Below are 23,890 nucleotides of genomic sequence, written 5' to 3' on the forward strand. Positions count from 1 at the left end.
TCAAAGGTAAATGAATTGAATTGCTGAAAAATTCGACACCGTCGATGATACATATCACGACCCCGCTTGGGATACGCTTGACCACTTCTGAAAAGGGCGGCAGAGGATCGTCACATCTTGCCTCGCAATGGTGTGAAGACGCTCATCTACCAAAAAGCTGAGATCTAAACTGTTAGTCTCTGCGAGATTAATGATTACTTGGTCGATCAGAGATCTCATCATCTCTGTGACTCCAGCCTGGCTATCTTGGGCGTTGCAGTGTTGCCGGCAGAAGAAGGCGATTGGTATTATTGGTATAGTTGGGTCGAGAGACTTGAATAACACCGAACACATGTAGGTTAGTGGCGAGCTAAAGTTTTGTTGCAAGATATCCTGTTCCATGTTGGAGTCCTCCCAAGACAAGCATCTTCCTTCTCTCAGTGGTGATAACGCCGATCGTAAGGTCTACAATTTCAACTTTGGGAAAGGGATCCGACAAATGAAGAGCAGTGAGAAGCTGCTCAGTCGTGATATATACCCGAGTAGCCTAAGAAGCCATAGCGCCATGGTATGCGAGTACTAGAAGGAGATATTAGTAGCAGGTATGAATGCGCCAAACCATTCAGCCGAACGACACACCATGAAACTCACTCGGTTGTATTTGTCTCAAGTAATCTCGTAAAATGGCCTCACACCTCTCCCACTATGCTGTAGCTTGGATTAGGGCTTTAATATCCTCCCTTATTGCGTCCTGCCCTTCACGATCCGGACCACGTCCCTACCCATGTCATGTACTTCGATGCTCAAACAGGACTTGACGGCCTTTTCAAACGCATTTGCCTTTTCGGTGACAGTAATACTGATGAAGGTTTCAAGGTGGGCCCATAATCATCTTGTTGTACAATTGCCTCTCCTACTTCCAGCGTACCTCGAGAAGCTAGACGAATGTGAGACGCTGATTCTAAGCAGTGGAGGAACAATCCTTACCGCTCTTGTTCTCAGTTACACACGCCGATCAACAACGCCAACAGTGACAACTATACCTTGCAACAACCGCAGCAGCAAACTCAACATCTCCTGCGACCCGACGCTATTCCAACATTTGCCCAAAGCACTAGTTCATAGTCAACTTTGTCGCAATTTGGTTAATCTTTCGGCAATTCATGATGATCACGCTATGTCTGTCATTGCAATTTGAAACCGCATGCATGGCATATGCCATCCGATGCGAGTGGCAATAAACTCAGAGCTATCTCGATTATGTTCCGATTTGGGGTAGACCACTGGCATGTATAGCTAGCTTGTAATGACCAATACACTGATGTAGAATAAAGCATTGGCAGAAGTGTTTAAGGTGGGGGCATCTTGGACCCGCCATCGATTGATTCACATTGCGCTTTGCTGATAAATCAGCATTACAGAATGGACTCTATTTCTGTGATAGCGGTGCAGATAGCAGCGGACCGCCCTCAAAATCAAGAGAAAAGTCTAAAGCCCAAGCGTGGTCTCTATACCGTCAACCCTGTAGAAAGATAACTCCAGTCCTGTCGTCTGATTCTAAGATGCAATCCTGGTCTAGACCCATTGCCATGAATCAACGCATGAACTGCCCAACAAGCTAGTATATCCTACCAAGCCAAAATATCCTCGTCAATATATAGTATGTACACCGAAGGGAAGAACCTCGTCATTATATTCTCTGTCGATCGCAGTGTTCCAGCACATACGTCACAACTGAATTCGAGAGACAATGCATATGTATTTGGTCAGTTGTAAAAGTTACGGGAAGTGGGATTGGAGACATAGGCCTTGGGCGTCATTCGAAGGTGGTGAGGTGAAGGCGGAAACGATGGCTCAGGTGTTGTTGGCAGCGCGTGAGCGGATAGATCGGGAGTCCAAACAGGGGCCCGCTGGGAAGCCACTCGTCCAATATGTATGGGAGAAGATGGATGCGGTGACTGTGTGCTACTATGAGGAGTCGCCTCATCGGAAGGCGGGTCGTCAGATGATGACGGGTCCCATGAAACATGTCGCTCTAGCGGGACGCGGGTCCGAGGGGAGGCTTCCTCACTATATTCGTCGCTCCCAGAAGAAGGACTATAAGATCCATCGTCGATGTTGAAAGGTTGACTAAGATTGTTTTGACGGCGTCGTTGAACTGCTTGGTCCAGTCTGGCTGAGGCCACAGAGTCGATGCGGTGCGTTTGTTCGGATAGCAATACGCTGCGGGATCGTTGCAAGAATGGTCTTGTCCGTCGACCCGCATCATTCCGGGCCTGTTTGATTTTTTCAATTTCATGATTATAGGAGCTTCTCCGATTCAATAAGCGTCCTCGGCCACCGCTGCTGTCGAGAGATTCGATCGAATGGCCGGTAATGTTATCTGTTCTCGCGTGGACGCGACTCGGGGAGAAAGCCACTCGGGCCCGCATTTTCTGAATGGCCAAGTCCAGGGCCAACTCAATGGCGCAGTGGTTGCGAATTCGCCCAAGCTTAGGCCATGTGGCACGCTCGCCGCTTAGGCATGCTTCAAGCATAAATTCCGTGGTCGGATTGCGTAACATTACGGGAATCCGAGAATATTGTATTTCCGGATATATGTTGATATCTCCGGAATATTTCTGGTTTACAATCGAAACTGTTTTAGTCAAAGACGTTGGGAAGATCCCCAGCTCGGACATGACTGTCATCCGATGGAGAATTTCATCCTTGGCAAGATAGGTGATAGCCCGGAGCCAGCGAGAAGCGGTAAATGTGTTTTCTAGATATGGATCTGGCCCATCATCCTTGGGAAGGAATGGAACAACATGGGGATTGACCTGCGACACGATGAAGTGGTTGACGTTGAACATCTCTGACAGACGAGTCATAGGGAGATCACCGTCCACGGAGCCGTCGATGTATTGCCTATGAAGGTCGCTCCATGGAACTGGTTCTCCCGTTAGTGGGTCCTTAGCCATGAGGGCGTAAGGCGAGAAGACAACCGGGACGGAACATGAGACGGCCCTGTTGAAGTCAGCATCAACTCATATACGTCTGAAGACAGTCAGGACCCGGTAGGGGGATATCATACACAGCAGACCAGATCAACACATTAGGCGCCGTAATGTAGTTCAATAATTTGGGTAGCTCGTAGATGCCAGCACTGGAAACGCAAATGTTGAGGATGCGTCGTGTTCGGTTATATGCCTCCTGAAAGGTGATATCGCCCAACCAATTTCTTACCACCTTGGCTAGATGAGAGATGTCCAGGAACGAACCATATTTCAAGAATCTCGCTGTCTTCTGAAGAATAGTATCTTCTTCAGTCCCTTCCCCGAAAACAGCAAAATCCCCTTCTGTAAATGAATCCAGCAGGGCCGGCAGTTCATCCTCAGTACGAGTACAGAAGACCGCACACACAATGCTGCCCGCAGACGCGCCAGAGATGATTCGCGGGAGAAGGTTAGCTTGCCATAGAGCCTTGAGTACCCCAATATGATTCATGCCAAAAGTGGCTCCCCCGGAGAACAGCAGCGCACTGCGTCCGAAAGCCTGTCTCGCGGCGAGCAACTGGTCCAGAATATACCTTGATTCCACCACATCGCACCGGTTTCGATCTGCTAGTTCAACCAACGATAATATTGTTTCCAGAGCGGTATCAATGTATTGATCGATGAGGTTCTTAGTCCCGAGATGAGCATGCTTGTAGAGAGACGCGTTGCTCATGTTGCCCAAATCGCGGCTCAGAGACGTGCGGATAAGGAACAACATGCGACTGATATCACAGTTAATCCGGGCATCGTCCAGCTGCTTGAGACGATCGAGCACGAGATGAGGGTCATAGTCGGGACACTCAAACGTTTGCTTCCAGGCAGAGTTATTCTCCAACTCATCCAGTTCACTCGCAGCGTCTCGCCATTCTTCATACGTCACAGCCTGGAATGACGTTAGTTGACAGCCATGCTGGCTGCTTCGGAATCCCAAAAAAAAACCTCCTGTAACTCACATTGCGCTTCTTGAGGTACAAAGCTTCCTTTCGCTCATCCACGGCAGCACGCAGTCTGCGTTCTTTTGGGGACTGTCCATTCCCATAGGAGCCCCACGTGTCCCCCGCCCATGTCAACGAGTTTTTGACGACGGCCGACAGCGAGGGAAGAGAAACGGACTTGAGGACGGAGCGACGGGGTCTATTTGACGTCTCCAGAGATCGGGGTTTGCCCTTGACATGACACTGAGGTCGAACAAGTGAGGAATCATGCAGGATGGACATGACCGGCTTCAGGGTGCATCAGGCTCGCATCGGTGCGGAGATGGAGGGGAAACTAAGTTTGGATTGGAGAGGGTGCCTAAACCGGGAAGGCAAATCGGAGATCTTAGCGGATTATACCCGAAAAAGCATTCGAGAGGTACTACCCCTAGGCAGAAGTAAAGAAGTGGAAGGAAGGGAGGAGGTTGGTGATGTTGGGAATGTAAGTCGGAGCAGCAGTGGGAAGTAGATAGATGTAGCCGCAAGAGTTAAGTGTGCCGCGTCTTTAGCAGGTCAGGCACGAGGCAAGGCCAGTCCTTCCGTCAGTCAGCCGGATCCATGCATTTTTACAGTGCCTTGGTCTTCTGCCAGGAATGCCACACTGAGAAAATGGCCACTCTTTCTCCCCAGACGTCACGAGGCAGCCTGTCCCGCATGCCTGATTGGTTCCCCGGCTTTCCAGCGGGTGCTGCCGATTGCCCCAGTCACGGGATGGGGGATGGGGATTACTGTCTAAGTATTGTTCACAGAACAACTTATGCGGGTTGTTGCTCAAAGAGCCTAGAACCACTCTTCATCTTCCATCTTTATCATCATCGATGAACACCCCATGTCCTCATCCATAACAACTAGACTCTTATCTAGTGGACCCCGACACCGGATCCCCGATCGGCATTTGTACAATTGTCAAAGTATGTGTGCGATGGCGATTCCTCCATCCGATGGCCCATACATCCGGTGATATCATACCCCCACAATCGTCTGCTGCATTCCCTTTGCATGCTAAAATCTGCAGATCAATAAAACTTAAAAGAGATTTGCACTTCATGCCTTATTACCCGGTGTCAGATCCAGCCGGATCGGGAACTGCGCTAAATTGGACCTAAGATGGCGACCTTGGTTCACAAGCCTGGCATGGATGGTTCAATCTCCTCGGACCCTATAAGCATCTGCTGTATGTTTTTTCCTGCCTTTCTCACTTCTCGAGAGTTTTGCAACAAACATCATATCCCAGCAGAGCGGAACGTCTTGCGTCATGGGTGTTAGTGGTCTCGCCGATGAACGAGTAAAGACCAAAGGGACATCACTCATCACTGCAAAGACACCGTAGCCATACAGGATCATGCAAAATGCAGCTGAAATGCCCTCAAGATGGACGCTGGTCGGAATCGACTCTTTCCAAGAAGGGGACCTTCCTCTGTCGGAACGGTCAGGCGAGCCCCACGCCCGCTTCACATGCTTCACCACCACTCGTCAACCCCTGCCCTGCATGTGAAGAGGGAGAGATAATCCACCATCTGGTTGGCACTCTATCACGCAAACCTCTCGTATCTCAGACACACATGATCTAGACTCGAAGTGGGACACGATAAAACCAGGCTGACCACCCACACATGTCAAAACATACCAGCCATCTTATCAAGATGTCGACATCTGACACACCCAGTCCCGGATAGCCTGTCTCGCCTGAGCCTCGACACCATGTTCTCTCCAGAAATGGCCGGCTCCCTCGATCTCTACCGCCTGGAACCTACTCCCCGGTGCATGGGCCAGTTCGGCTGACCATTTTTCTAATTTACTCGCCGACGTGAATGTGTCCTCGTCGCCGAAGATAGCCAATGTCTCATGCGCACACAGTTGATCGGCTGGCTTGGGACAGGGTATCTGTCCCTGTTTCCCTTGCCCAGGTGCCGATGATGTCTGCGCACTTGCATCAAGCGACATCTTCGAAAACAGCGTCAAGAATTGATTAACCGGTGGCAGAAGCGGCGACACAAGGAGATAAGAAACAGCAGCAGTGAGTTTGATACTGTCCGCCGCGGATCTCATCTCCTCCACTGTAGCCGGACGATATGTCGGCTGCTTCATTTCCTCGCCCAAGCTCAAACAAAGCGACAACTTCTCCGCAACCTGGTAAATCTCATGAAAAGGAGACTCGGGCGATGACCTCCGCACCAAGCCCACGATATCATGAAGCTTCGGCAAATGCGACGCAATCATCGACCCGTACGAATACCCACCCAAAATCACCCCTATCTTGCCCCTATCCCCTCCTCCCTCCTGCTGCACTGCCCTCTCCCCCAGAAAATGCAAATAGAGCAACATAAACCCATAAAAAGAGACATAGTCCGCCAACTCAGGCCTAGCCGTCCAACTCGTCCGTCCTTCTGAGCCACCAGCGCCCCTGTCCCATAACCTCATCAGCAACCATCACATCACCTCACACCAAGTCCACAACAGCCAGATACACGAATAAATAGTATCAGAGTAGATATAAAGATAGGAATAACATACCGAAAATTGAACGTCCCAACAACACACCCCAACCTCAGTACCTCCCCACCCACAACCCCCACAACCGGATCATCAAAGCATCCTCCCAGCGGCGCGTATGGATGCGCGATGATCGCCCCGCGCAGTAACGGTCGATCGGAACTGGAACTGCCGTGGAGCAATCGCTTGCGCAGATCTGGGGGCAGATAAATGCGACAGTCTAGACGGAGGCGGTCGTGTATGGAGGGGATAGAGAAGGTGTATGTTGGGGTGGAGGGGAGGGACATTTCTTTCCTTGCCTCTTTCTTGGAATCAAGAAATCGGGTTGCAGTGTATTTTGGGGGAGGAGTGTGAGGAGGTTTGTGGTGCTGGTGCTGGTGAGGCGTGGTAGTGGTATTTATATGTACGTGTGAAGTTGTATGGAAGGAAAAGAGGAGGAGCGCGATTAAACGGAGGTTGATTTGAAATGAATAAACGGAGGTTGATTTGAAATGAAATAGGGAGGGATTAGTGGGATGATGACAGTGATGATGAATGTTTAAGATGGTTAAGGTGGTGGTGGGTGGGGTGGGTGATGAACGGGTAGCCAAACTAACCATTTACTAGTGTGTGTTTAGTTGGGTCGGTCGGTCACTTAATTTGGCGGTCACTCAGGATGATTTCTATGGAGTGGAGATCATGAGATGGGGGACATAGGGGATGACCACCGTTACTTGGGATAAGGCTGGTTGGGTGGGATTAAGCTTTCGATTTACTATACAGTGCTGTTTTTAATTTGATGTTCATGTTGGCGCACGATCTTCGTGTGTTTGAGGCATAAATTTGAGAGCATGAAGTTATTCAACTAGTAGAAGTTTGGTGTAGAATATATTACCAAGAAAATATGGTGGATATCACAACTCCTGGTTTTGATTTACTATAAAATAGTTTTAAGCAGAGAGGCAATCAGTTACTGGCAAAACAAATATTGATATCTGTATAGCTGCCATACAATCAGCAGCAGTCACACACATTCATCACAGCCCCCACTGCTTCTTAACCTTGCCCTTCACGTCCTGTATCGAGACCACCTCATCCACACGCACATCATCAGGTCCTAAAGGAGCAGACGCCTCCGGAATCCTAGCCCACGAGTGATCCGGACTACAGATATTTACCCTCGTCGGCTTCCTCTCCTTCACCAGCCGCACACAGTCATCACACAGATCGACCGCGCATTCGCGGCAAATATTGCTCTTCTCCCAAGTTGAAGACGACACTCCACATCGGGCTTCGCAAATCCAAGCTACCTCCTCTGGGGAGCTGACGCTGATAAGGATAGCTACCGCGGTGGACTCGTCACCCATCATGAGTAGTAGCTTTGCGAACGCGTAGCTGGTTGTATATGTACTTATCGCGTCGTCATCGGCAAAGACAAACTGCTTGACGAACGGGAGACAGTATTCCCGGGCCTTCTCCGGTTGACCGATTCGGTGATACCACAAACCGAGAATAGCTGTGGCAAAGTTGTTCGCAGCCCATTCGGAGACATGGTCCGAGTGGACCACTCTCCGTTTAGCGATCCGTTGTAGTGTGTGAATGTAGCGTTCCGCATCTGCGGTGCCTGGCCCGGCTTGAGTGGCCTTGGTAATCAGATAGGCACCGTAGTACCTGCTTACTAGCGATTGTATGTATAGCATCAGCAGGTTCCCCTGCATGAAAGTTGCAGGAAAGTCCATTACCATCTGCCAGATCTCGAGAGCGCGGGATTCCTTGTTGTCATAGCTGATGAAGAGGTCTGCCAAAGACACCTGCAGAGCAAAGGCCAAGACTGAGTTGCGCTGTTTCTTCGCTACCTCGATTGCTGTCCCGTAGGCATATTCTAGCCATTCGAGCTGATCTGTTGATTTGGCAGCAAACGCGATAGCCTGGTAGAAGTCACTGCTCCAGACCAATCTTGAATTCTCCGAGAGACACTCTGTCAAGCGGGTGGCGCCATTGTCGCCGGATGCAGTGTCTAACCCTTTCAGGTGCTGTATGATCTTCTCGTTTGCCTCAGGGGTATTCTCCTCTGCAAGGAGTTGAATGTATTTAGAGAGGAACTTGCCCTCTGTGGTAACATGAAGAGCCTTTTCCAAATAAACTAAAGCACTCGCTCTATCTCCGAGTGACAGAAGTTCTTCGCCTATAGACTGGTAGGTGTCTGCAACATCATCTCCCTCAACATCATGAGGGAGCTTATCACGCTTCTCGGGGTTTCCGAAAGTCGTCTCCAAAATTTCAATATTCTCTTTGTAGAGCTCGAGAGACTTCTCATGTTGCCCACTGAGGCTGTACAGATATGCTAGACCGCTCCTAGCGAGCCACATCTGATCGTCCAGTTCTAATGCCGCTTCAAAGTAAGCCTGGGCTTCCTCATAGTGTGCCGTGTCCCTCAGGCAAACGGCAACTCGCCGGTTCCATTCTGCTGTCTTTGGAAGTTTGGCCCATTCTGCCGAATCAAGCACAATGGAAGCAGCAGGGGCATCAGGGAATTCTTCATCTAGCTTGCCTTCAAGCAGGCATCTGATCCGATGTATGATCAACATGCATGTACGTGCGTCCCATCGGTAGCCTTGGAGCCATTTGTTCGCAATGCACTCCGCAGCTGGAACGAGCAGCCTCGCGGGCTCCTGGATACTGCTCAGCACCCAATCGCGCATGTCCAACGGCAAAGAGTCCACAAACAGCTTATCATCTAGAAGCTTAGCGATTGGGTCCAAGGTATCCAAGGACCAGAAGTCATCTGCATCCCGTAAGCTAATCCAAGCCTCCAATACTGATTCGTCACGAAGTGTTTTTAGCAAGAGGCTTCTGATTTCCTGCAGATCAGACCCTCCGATTCGATGTATGTGAGGAATGACAGCCTTAACATGACTATGCCACCAGACAAGTGCATAATTCCGGAGGTGCGGACATTCGGTTGAGTTACAAACCAACTGTAGACACGCCTTCAGCGTCGAGATTCTCGACTCAACAATATCAACCCCAATTGCCACGAATTCGGGGCCTGCAGAGCGCTTGTTCTCGTTTTCATCACGAAAGAAATCACCAATGGAGGCATGGCAGAACATGACTTCTGTGGTTTCCGGGTTGGAACTGAAATCATTTTCAAGCTTGAAGTCCTCCGCATCTTCATCAAGATCATCGTCGATCTGAAGAGGGGATAAATCTACTTCCGCCTGCAAGTCGGATGTTGTCAGGCCATCATCTCTCACGAGCGCCAAGAAGGATGCAAATTGCAACCTGAGCAGGCTTTCGATGTCAAGAATATCGTCTTGGTCAGAGGAACCTAGGGTCAGCGTGGCTTCGATCTCTCGAAGAGAAAGAGGACGCGAAGCACACGCAACCCATCCCAATATGGTATTCAATTCTTCGGGGTCATCGCCCTTCAAATAAGCGCTGAGGCCTTCCAGTGTACGTCTCATGGCCTCATATAGACCTTTTGGCGGTCGTTGCAAGCACTCTCTAATACTGCTCGCGCGATTATGTCGTCCCAATTCTTGTGTCATTAGATCAACCCAAAGAAACATTCCCTGTGCGTGCTTCACAAGGAATTCCATAACTTCTTTCCGCAGGCTTGAAGGCGCACGAGCGATGTTCCTGGACCTCCTCACAGAATGCTCTACATAGCGAGCGATATCATCATCATTCTTGGATCGATCTATGGAAATTGATGATACAGACTCATGAAACGCATCGGCTACATCGGCCGAAAGGTGAGGTCGTCCCAGCATAACAAATTGTACCCTGGATTTGCCTGCACATAAGTAGTCCCAACTTAGCATTCCGAAGGGTAGACGGCAGGACAATTGTAGACTTACTCTCAGATTCATCAGCTGTGAGCTCACGCATAAACTCCAGGAGACTCTGCCGATCAGCCTCCATACATTCGTCCAGACCGTCTAGAACAATATAGGCACGCCGGTTACCTGCATCGCCTTCAATGAAGTAGTCCCGGAACAGGGTCGTCCATGCGCTCTGAAGACTGCTTATATCACCAGGTGCCCTGCAACGAGCCGCAACGTGCCCAGCATATACGGAATCATTGAGGCAGATTTGATATGCCACATCTCGTAACGCCTGGTGCAATCCTCTCGTTTGTGGGTTGTTGTCCTTGAAAAAGTAGTAGCCAACAGAGATTTCTGAACCTTGGTCGACGCCTTGGGGAAATCTTGTCTTCAGGTTCGAAATAATGTATTCTGCGAGAAAGCTCTTGCCAGAACCGGGTGGTCCATTAATCCAGAGTAGGGGTTGCTCCTGATTCAGCCATGACCGAAATCCCACCTCTGCCTCAATCCATTCTCCAGTACCAGACAGCCGTTTTCTTGCGAAGGTGTAATACATGTCTGAAGGAGCCAGTGACGGCTGTAGGAGTGTCCTCAGGTAATCAGAATCACCATTGGCCTTCGCACCTGACCCTATGAATGAACCTAACAGGCTACTAATGTCCCGATGCACCTCCTGGCGAAGATCATTCTGACCTTCCACGAGACGTTGGAGATCCGCCTGAGCCTGAGCTAACCTACCATGGTTATCTTCTAGTACAAGACTAGCTCCATTAAGCACAGCAGACAGATTCTCAACAGCCACGTTGGCCTTCTTAGTCTCACTCAGGGTCTCTGCTCCAACTAGTTGATGTTCTGTTTGACAGAGCCTGTCCAACTTGGCGACCAACCCCTGCAAGGTCTTATCAGAGCCGAGCAGGGCATTTTTGGTAAATTGGATGATTCGGCCTCTCAACCCAGCCCGGACTAGCTTAGTCGCTTGACCAAAGATTTCAAGTAGGGTAGCTAGGATATCAACAACCTTTGCTTGAAGTGCATCAGACATGCGACTACCGTCGTAGATGGCGAGGCGGACAAGGAAGTCCTAAATTTCCAAGAGGGGTCAGACCACGATGTCTCTCAGTATGTCTGATAGAATACAGATAAGCTTGCCTTTAAGGTGACAAATAGTTCTATGACTGCATTATAAGATGCGGACACATCTTTCGCAGCATCAATAAGATATGTAATGGCGCTGAAGCACACGCCACTGGCTGGAAAGGCGTTAGAGGCAATGCTTGCAGCCATAGACCCAAAGCGTTCAATTGGATTGCATATGCATGTCAGAATGTTGAAAAGCGAGCGCTTGTTCTCTCTAAACTGGCTAAAATGACCATTCTGGCTATCCAGCCGATTGAGCAACTCTTCCACTGAAGAGGGGTGGGGTAGTGAGGGATCATCGAGTTGTCTGCCCACAGCCGCTGTATATCTTTTCAACGCCAAGTCCCAGGTCACTACGAACTGGGAGTGGCTTTCGTGGGTGATAGTCATCTTTTTCTAGGCTGCTAGCTGAGATTCAAGAAGACAGAAGATGATGATGGCTGCAAGAAGGAACTAGTCCGGTCTTGTTCAGGCCCCGCCGCCCAGAAGAAAGTAAGCGATGCCATACGAGCTATTAACCAAAACAGACAGGATTAGCGGAAGAAAGCGAAGTCCGCACTGCACAGGTAGCATACAGTAGGTATTAGAATTCACATTATACCCCGATGTTCTGCAGGAGGCTCTGCATTGCGGATTGGTCGTCATAGGCTAAGCTGGTTTGCCAGCAACCTGCAGGCTGCATACCAGATCAATTAAGGAACCTCTGTCATAGTCTATCAAACAGAGAAATGAGTATCACCCGAAATCACTACGCTAACTAACGCCTTGCACCCGTCTATAGTCAAATGGTAGGCCTGTGGAGGATAGGTTCACGATTCAGGGAGCAGCCAGGCGGGATCCGGCTCGTCATCTTCATCATCTGAGCGAGACACAGCACCATGAGGGTGCTCCTCAGTATCCTCGAGAAACTCAGCTGGAGGCTCAGGGTTGTCAACACCAAGGGGATCTCCATGTGCGTCATGATCCTCGTGAGTGTGAATACCGTTCGAAGTTCTTTTGTCGGCCGACGGGGAAATGTCTGTTTCAGGCACATTGAAAATATTCAACAGCAGTTGCCGCGCTTCTCGCAACGCTTGCAGCTCCGCCGAGATGCAACAAACCAGCAATTTCCAGTCTTTATTCTCTGCAACCTCTAGATGATTTTCTACGCGCTCTGTGGTATGCGTCAGGTCCTCCAATACTGCCCGAGCGAGATCCTCTTCCGACTTGCTACCAGAAGGGCCATCGTGGTTCAGTAGTTGTGATTGAGATTGGATAGAAAGACGCATTGCTGACTTGAGTCGCTTTTCAAATCCAGAAACCTCTCCGATCACTTGCTTCCAGACACCACCTCCAGCTTCGAGGGCCTCAATTTCGGCGTCCACTTCCCGTTGTCTTTCTCGCAAATCCGATTGTTCCTTTTGCCAGTGTTCCTCTGCCATCTCAAGGGTTCGCCGGTTAGGGTTCAAGGAATAAAAGGTTGCGTCTTTGGAGCTGCTATCTTGAGGTTTCACGGGCGGATTCTGGAGGTACTTTCGGACGTTCGAGTCTAGGAGCGATATGGAAGCTCTGTAAGAAGAAAGTTTCGATTCAATAGAATTTTCCATTTGGGACAATTCGCGAAGAATATTTTGATGTCTTGCTTTCATTTGAGACAACCTAGTCTCCATCTCATGTATATCCTCCTCAAGCTTGCGACTTTCCTGGCGCAAGGCAACGGTGTGCTGGCTTTCCCGGTTATCCTGAATTGTCGAAATGGCATCTTCTAGCCCAGCGCGATGGATATTGAAGCCATTGATATCTGCCAACGCCTGTGTCCTTTCATCGATCCGGAAGGTTAGTATCTCTCGCTCTTCCTCGCGAAGCCTCAAGAGGTCGTATATAGATCTGAATATCCCCTTTCTGGCAGCAGACAACCCGATCTTCTCTGGAGCCGGTTGGCGGATTGGTATAGTTGGGGGACGCTGCGAACTGCTTGTGTCCGAGGTCGGTGTATAAGTTCCGTCGGAGATGGCGCCATTCTGCGGGGATCCGTTAAGAGTAGCCAGAAGTCCTTCACTCTGAGCATCGATTAATATCTGTAAATTACGCTGAATCTGTCTTGCCTGGCGGTCAATGTAGACGATAGGGTCCTGATGAAGGGAAGAGGTCCCGATAGGCAGAGCCGGCAGGTGTTTGTCTCCAGCTTGCGGAAGAATCGACGACATTTGGAAGGAGAACTGGATAGCAGGGAATCAAATTACCAATACATGAGAATCCCCTCCTTATGGATATGGAAATGAAACAAAGGCGACAGCTCAGAACCCAAGTGACGGTGAAGTCTTGGACCAGATCACGAGTGTTTGTGCAACTGCCCTGTCCGGTCCCATGCCATCATCGGTCACGTGCCATCTCTAGGGGTTTCTGCAGGAACCACGGGAACCTTTCGACAGCTTCCATTGACGTGTGTCTCGCTGCTCTGGAGGAAGCTTCCTAATCACTCCGAGCTCATCTCTTCCATCATCTGTTATTTTGTTGCCTTGACTCCTTCATCGCCCTTTTTCTGTATATTTCGTTCTTTGAGGTGCTTAGATCTCCAATAAACACCCCATCCATTCACCCACGCCTTACCCTCAATCTCACAGCTCCGTCGAAGCTGTCGCCTCACTCCCCTCGCGACAGCACACCCGTCCTCCCACAGCGATGGTTGGACTCGCTTCGGCCGCTGGCCTCGTCGGCTTTCTCTCAGAGCCGGATCCTGAGTTGAGAGTCTTTGCTCTGAAGACGCTGGACTCACAAATCGACCTGCTCTGGACGGAAGTCGTGGATGCTGTTCCTCAAATGTTCGTACTGGCCCTTGTCTCTCCATCTGCCTCATACCTTCATCATAAATACCCCATCCTGTCGACCGGCCACAGGCTGCATCGATGCTGACATTTTGCGATTTAGAGAAGCTCTTTACGAAGATGAATCGTTCCCCGAGCGCGAGCTCGCCGCCCTGGTCGCCGCAAAGGTGTACTACCACCTTCAAGAATACAATGAGAGTATGGTATTTGCTCTGGGAGCTGGGAAGCTCTTCCAGTTGGATAGCGGTGGCGAGTTTGAGGAAACCATTATCGGTAAGAACAGCCGTTCCCCAGGCATTTGCTCACCCAGAATGTCATCTTACCGGGATATACAGCGAAATGCGTCGATACCTTCGTCTCGCTCTCGGCGGCACAGCGGCCCGTCGCGGGTGACCACCAAGCCAATCTGAACACCTCTTTCCCCACCTCTGGCGAAGGCGCCACAAGTACTTCTGCCAGTTTGACATCCCCGATCACACCTTTCTCGCAATCAGCCTTGCCATCCAAGTCGCTCTTGTCTAGGCAAGAGGTGCCCGGAGTGGATGCTGCTTACCCAGGGGGTGAAGATGCGGGTGTGAACCATGCCGAAGAAACCCCTCTAGTCCTGAAGCGTGGTGTTCAGGGCCACCTTCAAACCGTTATCGATCGTCTGTTTGAGCAGTGCTTCGTCCAGAAGCGCTACCGTCAAGTCATTGGAATCGCTATTGAAGCAAAGAACCTCGATGTGCTTAGAAAGACGATCCTCCGGGCCAGCGAGGATGAGAAGAAACAGAACGGAGAGTCGCGACGCAGTGAGGAACTCATGGAGTACGTGCTCGATATCTGCATGGGAATTGTGCAGGAACGCGGTTTCCGCAACGAGGTATATAATTCATTAAGATGATGGCAAAACACCCAGAGCTAACCCTTGCTTTGAAGATCCTCAAACTCATCCTCGAACTCCTCAACGAGATCCCGGCCCCCGATTACTTCTCCATCGCCAAGTGTGTTGTATATCTCAACGAACATTCCATGGCGTCAGTCATCCTCCGTCAACTAGTTGAGAAGGGAGACGCTCGTTCGCTCGCTGTCGCCTACCAAATCTCTTTCGACCTCTACGATAACAGTACGCAAGAATTCCTGCAGAAGGTTCGCCAGGAAATTTCGGAGCTCGTGCCGGAGAATGATGAGTCCGAACAGGAGGCAGCAGGTGGGGACCAAGAAGAGTCGAAGGAATCCGATCCTTTGCTGGACAGCCAGTCTAGGTCTATTGGGGATTCGCGCACGAAGATCTCACCCGAAGCACGCACGGCCTTCAAGAACATTCGTGATATTCTCGATGGCGTCAAGACCAACCAGTTGAACGTGGAATTCTTATTCCGCAACAACAAGGCCGATATTGCCATCATGAACAAGCTCCGCGATAGCCTAGAAGCTCGTAACTCTATCTTCCACTCTGCGGTTTCGCTTTCGAATGGTTTCATGCATGCCGGTACAGCGCACGACAAGTTTTTCCGGGATAACCTTGACTGGTTGAGCAAGGCTGTCAACTGGTCCAAGTTCACGGCTACAGCTGCTCTTGGTGTTATCCACAGGGGCAATTTGAGCCAAGGACAAAAGCTCCTGCAGCCTTACCTGCCCAAGGAACGCTCTATCACCAATGTGGCAGCCGGCGGACACAGCGGAGCCAGCTCGATTTACAGTCAGGGAGGATCTTTGTACGCTTATGGTCTGATCTTCGCCAATCATGGTGGTATGGCCGTTCCTGTGATCCGGGATTACTTCAAGAAGGCTACAGATGAGGTCATCCAGCATGGTGGAGCTCTGGGTCTTGGTGTTGCAGGCATGGCTAGTGGCGATGAGGGGCTTTATGAGGACCTTCGCAATGTGTTGTACACCGACTCGGCTATCAACGGTGAGGCTGTCGGTCTTGCCATGGGTCTTATCATGTTGGGTACAGGTAACATGAAGGTCCTCGAGGATATGATTCAGTATGCCCATGACACTCAACACGAGAAGATCGTTCGGGGTTTGGCTATGGGCATGGCCTTGATCATGTACGGTCGTCAGGAAGCTGCTGATGAGCTGATTAACGGCCTTCTGGGCGACCCTGATCCTGCTCTCCGCTACGGTGGTATCATGACTATCGCGCTTGCCTACTGTGGTAGCAGCAGCAACAAGGCTGTGCGTAAGCTCCTTCATGTTGCTGTCAGCGATGTGAACGATGATGTTCGACGAATTGCTGTTCTGAGCTTAGGATTCATTCTGTTCAGGAAGCATCAGAGTGTACCTCGTATGGTTGAGCTACTGTCTGAGTCTTACAACCCTCATGTTCGTTATGGTGCGGCAATGGCACTGGGTATCTCTTGCGCCGGAACTGGTCTGGATGAGGCCATTGACCTGCTCGAGCCGATGCTCAAGGATTCAACGGACTTCGTGAGACAGGGAGCGCTGATCTCGTTGGCCATGGTCCTTGTGCAACAGAACGAGGCCATGAACCCCCGTGTCAGCTCTCTCCGCAAGGTCATGATGAAGATGATTGGCGATAGACACGAGGATGCAATGGCCAAGTTCGGCTGCGCTGTTGCCCTTGGTATCATCGACGCCGGTGGTCGTAACTGCACCATCAGCCTCCAGACGCAAACCGGCAACCTGAACATGCCCGGTATCGTTGGCGCTGCCGTCTTCGTCCAGTACTGGTACTGGTTCCCTCTCACCCACTTCCTGTCCCTTAGTTTCGCCCCGACCTCCGTCATTGGTGTCGACCAGAAGCTCGAGGTACCCTACTTCAAATTCCACAGCAACACGCGACCCAGCCTCTTTGACTACCCCCCGGAGCAACAGGTTAAAGCCGAAGAGGCGCCCGAGAAGGTCAAGACAGCCGTCCTTTCGACCACCGCCCAGGCCAAGCGCCGTGCACAGCGTCGGGAGAAGCAGCAAAGGCGCGAGAGCATGGACATTGATCAGACCCCTACGACTCCCAAGGTGTCGGACCAGGCTGACAAGATGGATACGGATGAGACAGCAGTGAAGACGGAAGAAGAGAACAAGGAGGGTGAGAAGGAGGCTGGCGAGGGGCAGAAGAAGAAGGTTGAGCGGGAGAAGGTCGGATATGAGCTCGAAAACATGTCTCGGGTTCTTCCCGCACAGCTCAAGTACCTCACATTCCCTGACCCCCGGTATGAGCCGGTCAAGCGGGTACGTTGCCCTTCCCAATTTCTGTGTTATATTGCGATGAATGCCCTGCTAACTGAAATCCAGCCTACCGGTGGAGTTGTGGTCGTACTTGACAAGACCCCCGAGGAGCCCCGCGAGACGATTGAGATGACGGCCAGCAAGGAGACCAGCAGGGAGGCTAGACAGCCTGCACCCGCCGCGGATGTCGCAGAGTCCCTGCAGGACCGACTGCAGGCCACCATGGGAGCCGCTGGCCTGCAGACACCTCAGCGTGGAGCTGGGCGCTTCCCCTTTGGTGCGGATCTGGGCCCGTTTGCGGGCGCTGCCGCTGCTGCCGGTGTACTGACGGCTGTGGATGAGGACGAGGAAGGCGGCGAGGAGGCGCCGGTGCCGAATGAGTTTGAATATGAAACCGAGCCAGAAGACGAGTAGAGTAGACCATGAGATCTACGAACCTGCTCGTTGTAATACTAGGATAATTATGGATTGATGTCTTATTCTATCTCTGCAAGCGGCACCAGCTGCGTAACGTTTTGAAGCATTTACTATTTTACATGTGCCTTATATTATTCGTGGATAAAATCTTCGGAATAGAAGTGAGGAGTGATGACAATCATTGAATCCTGTCTCGGCTGTCTGCATGCAGTTTAATGGTCTTGAAATCCCCGAGTGGACTGCTCGTAATTTTTGAGTAGCGTAGCTCATGTTACACATGAAGCCAAACCCACAGCGGGCATATCAGACACTTTATATAGTGCAGTTTCTGTAGTGACACCAGCCTGGCACTCTATGAACACGACACGGAGTTCGGAACCTCTCAGGCCCAGCTGAGGTACTAAACAACATATTCAACGAATCACTCTTTCGACAAATAATACTCTAGGGCTAACTAACAACTATAGCTATTAATCAGTTATGTGGAGACAAAATCTAAGTAACAGCGTGGTAGATAGTTCCCCGAGGACCCTCCCACCCCATCCCTCATGTCAGATTCATTCAGACATACCCCATGAAACCCATCCGTCCCATCCATCCAGCTGATCCTGATTTCTGATACATAACTTCCTTCACATGCTTACCCTGCCTGACTCCCGGCAGCCGAACCACGCAGCGCCAGCCAGCCAGCCCCATGACATAAAACACAACCTTGAAGGGACTGATTACTTGGGCAGCAGGCGGCTGCCTCGGCACTTACTGCATTCGGCCAGTGCAGGTGCACGTGCCAGAGTGCCCGAGGTGTCTGATCAACCAATCAGTGCCACTAGAAAGGAGGACCATCATCCGGAGTGGCCGAGGCGGGAGTGGCCCACGTGAGTGTGCGGTTCCCAGTTCTTTTCTGCTTAATGAGGTAATGATGTATGCTGGCTGGTGGATGGTTGGTAGACATGTGAAAGTAGAATGGATTGTCATTGTCACAGTTCATTGTGTTGGAATGAGTACACTCTGGACAACTCTGAGTACGGGATATCTTGTCTGTCGATCATCGGACTCTTGCGCTGTGCTCTGTTACCTCTCTGATGAATTTACTCCGAGGGAGTGACTATCATTGATTTAATTACTCGGTGGGTTCAATACTACTTCAGGTGTGTGTTATTGTGGGCCGGTCGTTCATGATAGTAACTCCGTTCAACTAGACTACATCTTTCGCCTTGTCCGAAGGCACGGGGATCCACTCTGCTCCCTTCTTCTGCCGGGGCCCCGTAATATCCATCAGAAGGTAGCTTTCGTGTCCTATCTTACTCGTTATTCATATCCTAGGTTAAATTGTCTGGAGTGATCATCGTCATTTAATTCTTTGGCTTGTGGCGTGGCGGGGAAAGCTCCGTGACTTTTGGTTTGGCTCGGGTACTGCTGAGCTCTGATTTCTTTGCTTTTGGGTCTTTGACTTTATATAACAGTCGGATACTTTGGGTTCCCCTTACTTTTCTTTTCCCTCTCTCTCTCTTTCTTCACACTTCTTTACTACTACTTTTGGTTTTGCTGGCTTGGTCCGTCCCCAGTCATCCCTACTATACCCTCCTCCCCCCATCCCGGATCCGGCTCTATACCCACTCTCTCCTCTATCTACTACCAATCATGGCCAAGACTTTCACAAAAGGCGACGTAGCGTCGCACAATAAGGCCGATAACCTCTGGGTGGTTATCGATGAGGATGTTTACGACTTGACCAAGTTTCAAGATGAACATCCAGGTGCGTGCTTGACTCCTGCGAAAGAGGCCCTGTAATGCAATCAAATGCTGACCATCAATTTGCGACAAATTAGGCGGAAAGAAGAGTATGCGATAATCCTCCTATGTCTGTATTAAAATCTCGCGTCTAACCAGTCGTCCCTCCATCTAGTCCTTCAGCGTGTTGCCGGAAAAGACGCCTCGAAGCAGTTTTGGAAATACCACAACGAGGGGATCCTAAAGAAGTACAAGGGAAACTTGCAGATTGGTTCCCTGGATTCCAAGAAAGCCGCAGCTCCCGAACCACCTGCTTCTTCTACTCCTGCATCACAGCCTTCTAAGCCTTTGGCGGCACCAGTTGACGTTGCTTCGGCGAAGTCGTCCGAGACTCAGGATCCTTTTGGAGAATTGATTCCTTTTGCGGACCCGGCGTGGTACCAAGGTGTAAGTTCATCGTGTGATTGTGAATGTTGACGGGCGGAGGTGTGGGTAGAGGACACTAGGCTAACTCGCTGGATTTGATGATTAGTACCACTCGCCCTACTTCAACCAGACTCACTCGGCGCTCCGCGAGGAGATCCGCCAGTGGGTTGACTCTGAGATCGAGCCGTATGTGACCGAATGGGACGAGGCAAAGAAGGTCCCCGACCATATCTATAAGCAGATGGGCGAAAGGGGATACCTGGCTGGTCTTCTGGGTATGAAGAAGTACCCTGTCGACTATACTCCGCACCGAGTTCAGTCCGTCGCGCCAGAGAACTGGGACCTGTTCCATGAGATGCTCCTCACTGATGAGCTGTCGCGGGTCGGCAGCGGTGGCCTGGTATGGAACCTCATCGGCGGATTTGGCATTGGTTGTCCGCCGCTGGTTAAGTTTGGAAAGAAGCCCCTTGTGGACAGGATTCTGCCCGGTATCCTGGCTGGCGACAAGCGCATTTGTCTGGCCATCACCGAGCCGGATGCGGGTAGTGATGTTGCTAACCTAACCTGCGAGGCTAAACTATCGCCCGACGGCAAGCATTACATCGTTAACGGTGAGAAGAAGTGGATCACCAACGGTGTCTGGTCGGATTACTTCACCACTGCGGTGCGCACTGGTGACGCCGGTATGAACGGTGTCAGTGTACTCCTCATTGAGAGGGATATGGGCGGTGTCAGCACCCGACGCATGGACTGCCAGGGTGTCTGGAGCAGTGGTACCACCTATATCACCTTTGAGGATGTCAAGGTTCCAGTTGAGAACCTCATCGGCAAGGAGAACCAAGGATTCAAGGGTGAGCAGCCTAGGCACATCGACTCAATCTCGCAACCCGCTAATAATTACTGCAGTCATCATGACCAACTTCAATCACGAGCGTATTGGCATTGTGATCCAGTGTGTCCGGTTCGCCCGGGTGTGTTATGAAGAGTCGATGAAGTATGCCCACAAGCGCCGCACCTTCGGCAAGAGGCTCATCGACCATCCGGTGATTCGGATGAAGCTGGCGCACATGGCCCGTCAGATCGAGGCAACATACAACTGGCTGGAGAACATCATCTACCAGTGCCAGTCGATGGACGAGACTGAAGCCATGCTCAAGTTGGGTGGCGCCATTGCCGGTCTGAAGGCGCAATCCACCACCACTTTCGAGTTCTGTGCCCGTGAGGCCAGTCAGATCTTTGGTGGTCTCAGTTATAGCCGTGGTGGTCAAGGTGGTAAGATTGAGAGGTTGTACCGTGATGTTCGGGCCTACGCGATCCCTGGTGGAAGCGAGGAAATCATGTTGGATCTCAGCATGCGTCAGAGCTTGCGCGTGCATCAAATGTTTGGACTGAAGCTCTGAGAGCAGCTATATCTGCTATTTCCTTTCATTTTTGAGGGTACATAGATCACTATTGTAGTCGCTTTTTATAGCCACTTTTGCGGATCGGATGAGAAATTGTATCTCCCATATGGTGTATTTATATGAACAAATATGAACTAGCTTGGTAAAATAGACTCCACCCTTCAGTAAATTGATTGTGTTAGTATCGATATGGGTATTTGCTCGGATGAAAGAAACCATTTAGAAAATGTTCATCAATGGAGCAAACAAGATCATCAAAAAGAGCAAGAGCGATGCCGCCGGGCGCATTCCGGCCCGGCAGGAGGACCAGCCATGCAACACGCCCGCCCGATGGAAGCCATCGATCTTGAACTCCGGCCACCACTTCTCCCCAAAATCAGCTTTTTCATCTCAGCAACCACTTCTTCTTCTCTCCAAGCCAATCCAGCGGCTGTTATGTGCTAGCAGTCTGACTTGGCATATTGTGGGAAAGATCCGCCTCTCTTTTACCTCACCCTTACTCTGCCCCGTTGGAGACTACAACACTACCTATCCTGTCGCGGTCGCGGACTCGGACTCCCCGAACGAACGGAACCCTCCGCCCAAAACAGCTCCTGGGACCTTACTCCTGGCTGCTTCTGCTCTCTACATAGACTGCCATTTGTTGTCTTGGATTCGCTCACTCCCATTCTTCATTTTCGGACAATTCGTTGCCTCTATACACTTCTGTGAGCTGGTATTCGCCACAGCTTCCTTCACAGTGCCGGTTTCGATATTTGTTCGACTCCACTGAGCATCAGAATCGAGCTGAGACAAATCGATATCGCTTGACGGACGACAAATAACGCTGTTCAACACTTGGTCTTTGTCTTCATCTGTGCTTTCCTTGCGAAGCCACCATCCACCCCCCCTGCGCCCTCAAACATGTCTCGAAACGTGCTAGATCAAGACTTCGGGTCTGAAGAGGAGGACGACGACTTCAACCCCGCTCCTGCGGATGACTCTGGGGATGAAGATACTAAGGTTTGTTGTAAAAGTGGGTGGCAAAGTGAACTATTTCACTGATACATAAATAAAGCAGGCTGCGCGTCGCGCTCCAGACGATGACGACGATGACGATGACGAGGAGGAAGTGAACACTGGGCGGAGTGGAAGGCAACGTGCTGGCAGTGAAGACAACGCCGGAAGGGGCGCTGATGACGATGAGGAGGGCGAGAATGACGACGAAGAGGAGGAAGGGGATGAAGAGGATGAAGACGAAGAGGAAGAGGAGGAGGATGATGACGAGGATGCCAATGCTGTGAGTATAGGTTTTGGTCCTAAGTTTGGAAAGGTCACCGGCTGATCATGGTTTCGTTTGTAGGGACGGCCACGGAAGCGCAGACGCAAAGCCGGTGTGCACTCGTTCTTCGAAGAAGAAGCCGGTGTCGATGAGGATGAGGATGAGGCTGAAGATGACGAGGATGAACTGGCGGAATTCGGTGGAGAGATGCACCCGGATGATATGGACGCCCTGCCTGTCGGTGCTGAAACGGACGACCGCCGACACAGACAGCTTGATCGTCAGCGTGAACTGGCAGCCAGCATGGATGCGGAGAAACAGGCACAGATGCTCAAGGAGCGCTATGGACGGAACCGCGCCGCGGCTACTGACGCAGTGGTTGTTCCTAAGCGACTGCTTCTTCCTAGTGTGGACGACCCTAGCATCTGGGGTGTTCGCTGCAAGGCCGGTAAGGAACGTGAAGTCGTATTCTCAATCCAGAAGCGTATTGAAGAGCGACCTCCGGGGTCTCGAAACCCCATTAAGATCATGTCGGCTTTCGAACGTGGGGGTGCTATGGCCGGTTATATCTATGTTGAGGCGCGCAGGCAGGCCGATGTCATGGATGCACTACAGGACATGACCAATGTGTATCCGAGGACGAAGATGATCTTGGTCCCAGTGAGAGAGATGCCCGACCTCCTTCGAGTACAGAAGTCCGAAGAGCTCATGCCTGGTGGCTGGGTTCGTATCAAGCGTGGTAAATACCAGGGCGATCTGGCACAGATTGAGGAAGTCGAAACAAACGGCTTGGCGGTGACAGTGAGACTGATTCCGCGTTTGGATTACGGAATGAACGAAGATATCGGTGCCCCTATTTCCGATCCGAAGAGGAAGCGCCCTGGCATGAACCCAGCAGTGGCACGGCCTCCCCAGCGTGCGTTCAGTGAAGCTGAGGCCAAGAAGAAGCATGCAAAGTACTTGTCTGCCACGTCTGGTTTGGGTGGAAAGTCGTGGAACTATCTCGGCGAGACATATGTGGATGGCTTCTTGATCAAGGACTTGAAGGTTCAACATCTTATCACGAAGAATGTCAACCCTCGACTCGAGGAAGTCACCATGTTTGCTCGCGGCTCCGAGGATGGCACCTCGAACTTGGATCTGGCTTCCTTGGCTGAGACGCTGAAGAATTCTGCTGCTGAAGACTCCTACCTGCCCGGTGACCCGGTGGAAGTGTTCCGAGGTGAACAGCAGGGCTTAATCGGTCG

At 50.9% G+C, this 23,890-nt stretch overlaps 7 protein-coding genes across 7 annotated transcripts; 3 read left to right on the top strand and 4 right to left on the bottom strand.

Moving 5' to 3' along the window:
- Positions 1-1,153: 1,153 nt before the first annotated feature.
- Positions 1,154-4,605, bottom strand: BDQ94DRAFT_133272 (putative Patatin family phospholipase). Its single transcript, XM_026764234.1, has 3 exons — positions 3,968-4,605; positions 3,053-3,897; positions 1,154-2,985 (listed from the first exon to the last, which is right to left on the bottom strand). The coding sequence occupies exons 1-3, from the start codon at positions 4,229-4,231 to the stop codon at positions 1,746-1,748; spliced, it is 2,349 nt and encodes a 782-aa protein (XP_026632586.1). The 5' UTR covers positions 4,232-4,605; the 3' UTR covers positions 1,154-1,745.
- Positions 4,606-5,626: 1,021 nt separating this feature from the next.
- Positions 5,627-6,768, bottom strand: BDQ94DRAFT_165272 (uncharacterized protein; the record flags this gene model as incomplete). Its single annotated transcript, XM_026770261.1, has 2 exons — positions 5,627-6,392; positions 6,503-6,768. 2 exons carry the CDS (start codon positions 6,766-6,768, stop codon positions 5,627-5,629), a joined length of 1,032 nt encoding a protein of 343 aa, XP_026632587.1.
- Positions 6,769-7,420: 652 nt separating this feature from the next.
- BDQ94DRAFT_176999 (uncharacterized protein) lies at positions 7,421-12,154 on the bottom strand. Its single transcript, XM_026772800.1, has 3 exons — positions 11,440-12,154; positions 10,324-11,371; positions 7,421-10,259 (listed from the first exon to the last, which is right to left on the bottom strand). The coding sequence occupies exons 1-3, from the start codon at positions 11,815-11,817 to the stop codon at positions 7,498-7,500; spliced, it is 4,188 nt and encodes a 1,395-aa protein (XP_026632588.1). The 5' UTR covers positions 11,818-12,154; the 3' UTR covers positions 7,421-7,497.
- Positions 11,794-13,726, bottom strand: BDQ94DRAFT_133276 (uncharacterized protein). Its single transcript, XM_026764235.1, has one exon. The coding sequence runs from the start codon at positions 13,611-13,613 to the stop codon at positions 12,237-12,239; it is 1,377 nt and encodes a 458-aa protein (XP_026632589.1). The 5' UTR covers positions 13,614-13,726; the 3' UTR covers positions 11,794-12,236.
- A 142-nt stretch (positions 13,727-13,868) lies between these two features.
- On the top strand, positions 13,869-17,877 carry BDQ94DRAFT_133277 (proteasome regulatory particle base subunit RPN2). Its single transcript, XM_026764236.1, has 5 exons — positions 13,869-14,228; positions 14,335-14,504; positions 14,567-15,093; positions 15,150-17,408; positions 17,472-17,877. Exons 1-5 carry the CDS (start codon positions 14,089-14,091, stop codon positions 17,817-17,819), a joined length of 3,444 nt encoding a protein of 1,147 aa, XP_026632590.1. The 5' UTR covers positions 13,869-14,088; the 3' UTR covers positions 17,820-17,877.
- Positions 17,878-18,665: 788 nt separating this feature from the next.
- On the top strand, positions 18,666-19,010 carry BDQ94DRAFT_6590 (uncharacterized protein). Its single transcript, XM_026776274.1, has one exon. It carries the CDS (start codon positions 18,739-18,741, stop codon positions 18,925-18,927), a length of 189 nt encoding a protein of 62 aa, XP_026632591.1. The 5' UTR covers positions 18,666-18,738; the 3' UTR covers positions 18,928-19,010.
- Positions 19,011-19,463: 453 nt separating this feature from the next.
- Positions 19,464-21,379, top strand: BDQ94DRAFT_165276 (putative acyl-CoA dehydrogenase; the record flags this gene model as incomplete). Its single annotated transcript, XM_026770262.1, has 5 exons — positions 19,464-19,578; positions 19,652-19,663; positions 19,729-20,000; positions 20,086-20,830; positions 20,886-21,379. 5 exons carry the CDS (start codon positions 19,464-19,466, stop codon positions 21,377-21,379), a joined length of 1,638 nt encoding a protein of 545 aa, XP_026632592.1.
- Between the last annotated feature and the right edge of the window lie 2,511 nt (positions 21,380-23,890).

The sequence above is a fragment of the Aspergillus welwitschiae genome, assembly GCF_003344945.1.
Source record: "Aspergillus welwitschiae strain CBS 139.54b unplaced genomic scaffold BDQ94scaffold_1, whole genome shotgun sequence".
NCBI classification, from domain to species: Eukaryota; Fungi; Ascomycota; class Eurotiomycetes; order Eurotiales; family Aspergillaceae; genus Aspergillus; species Aspergillus welwitschiae.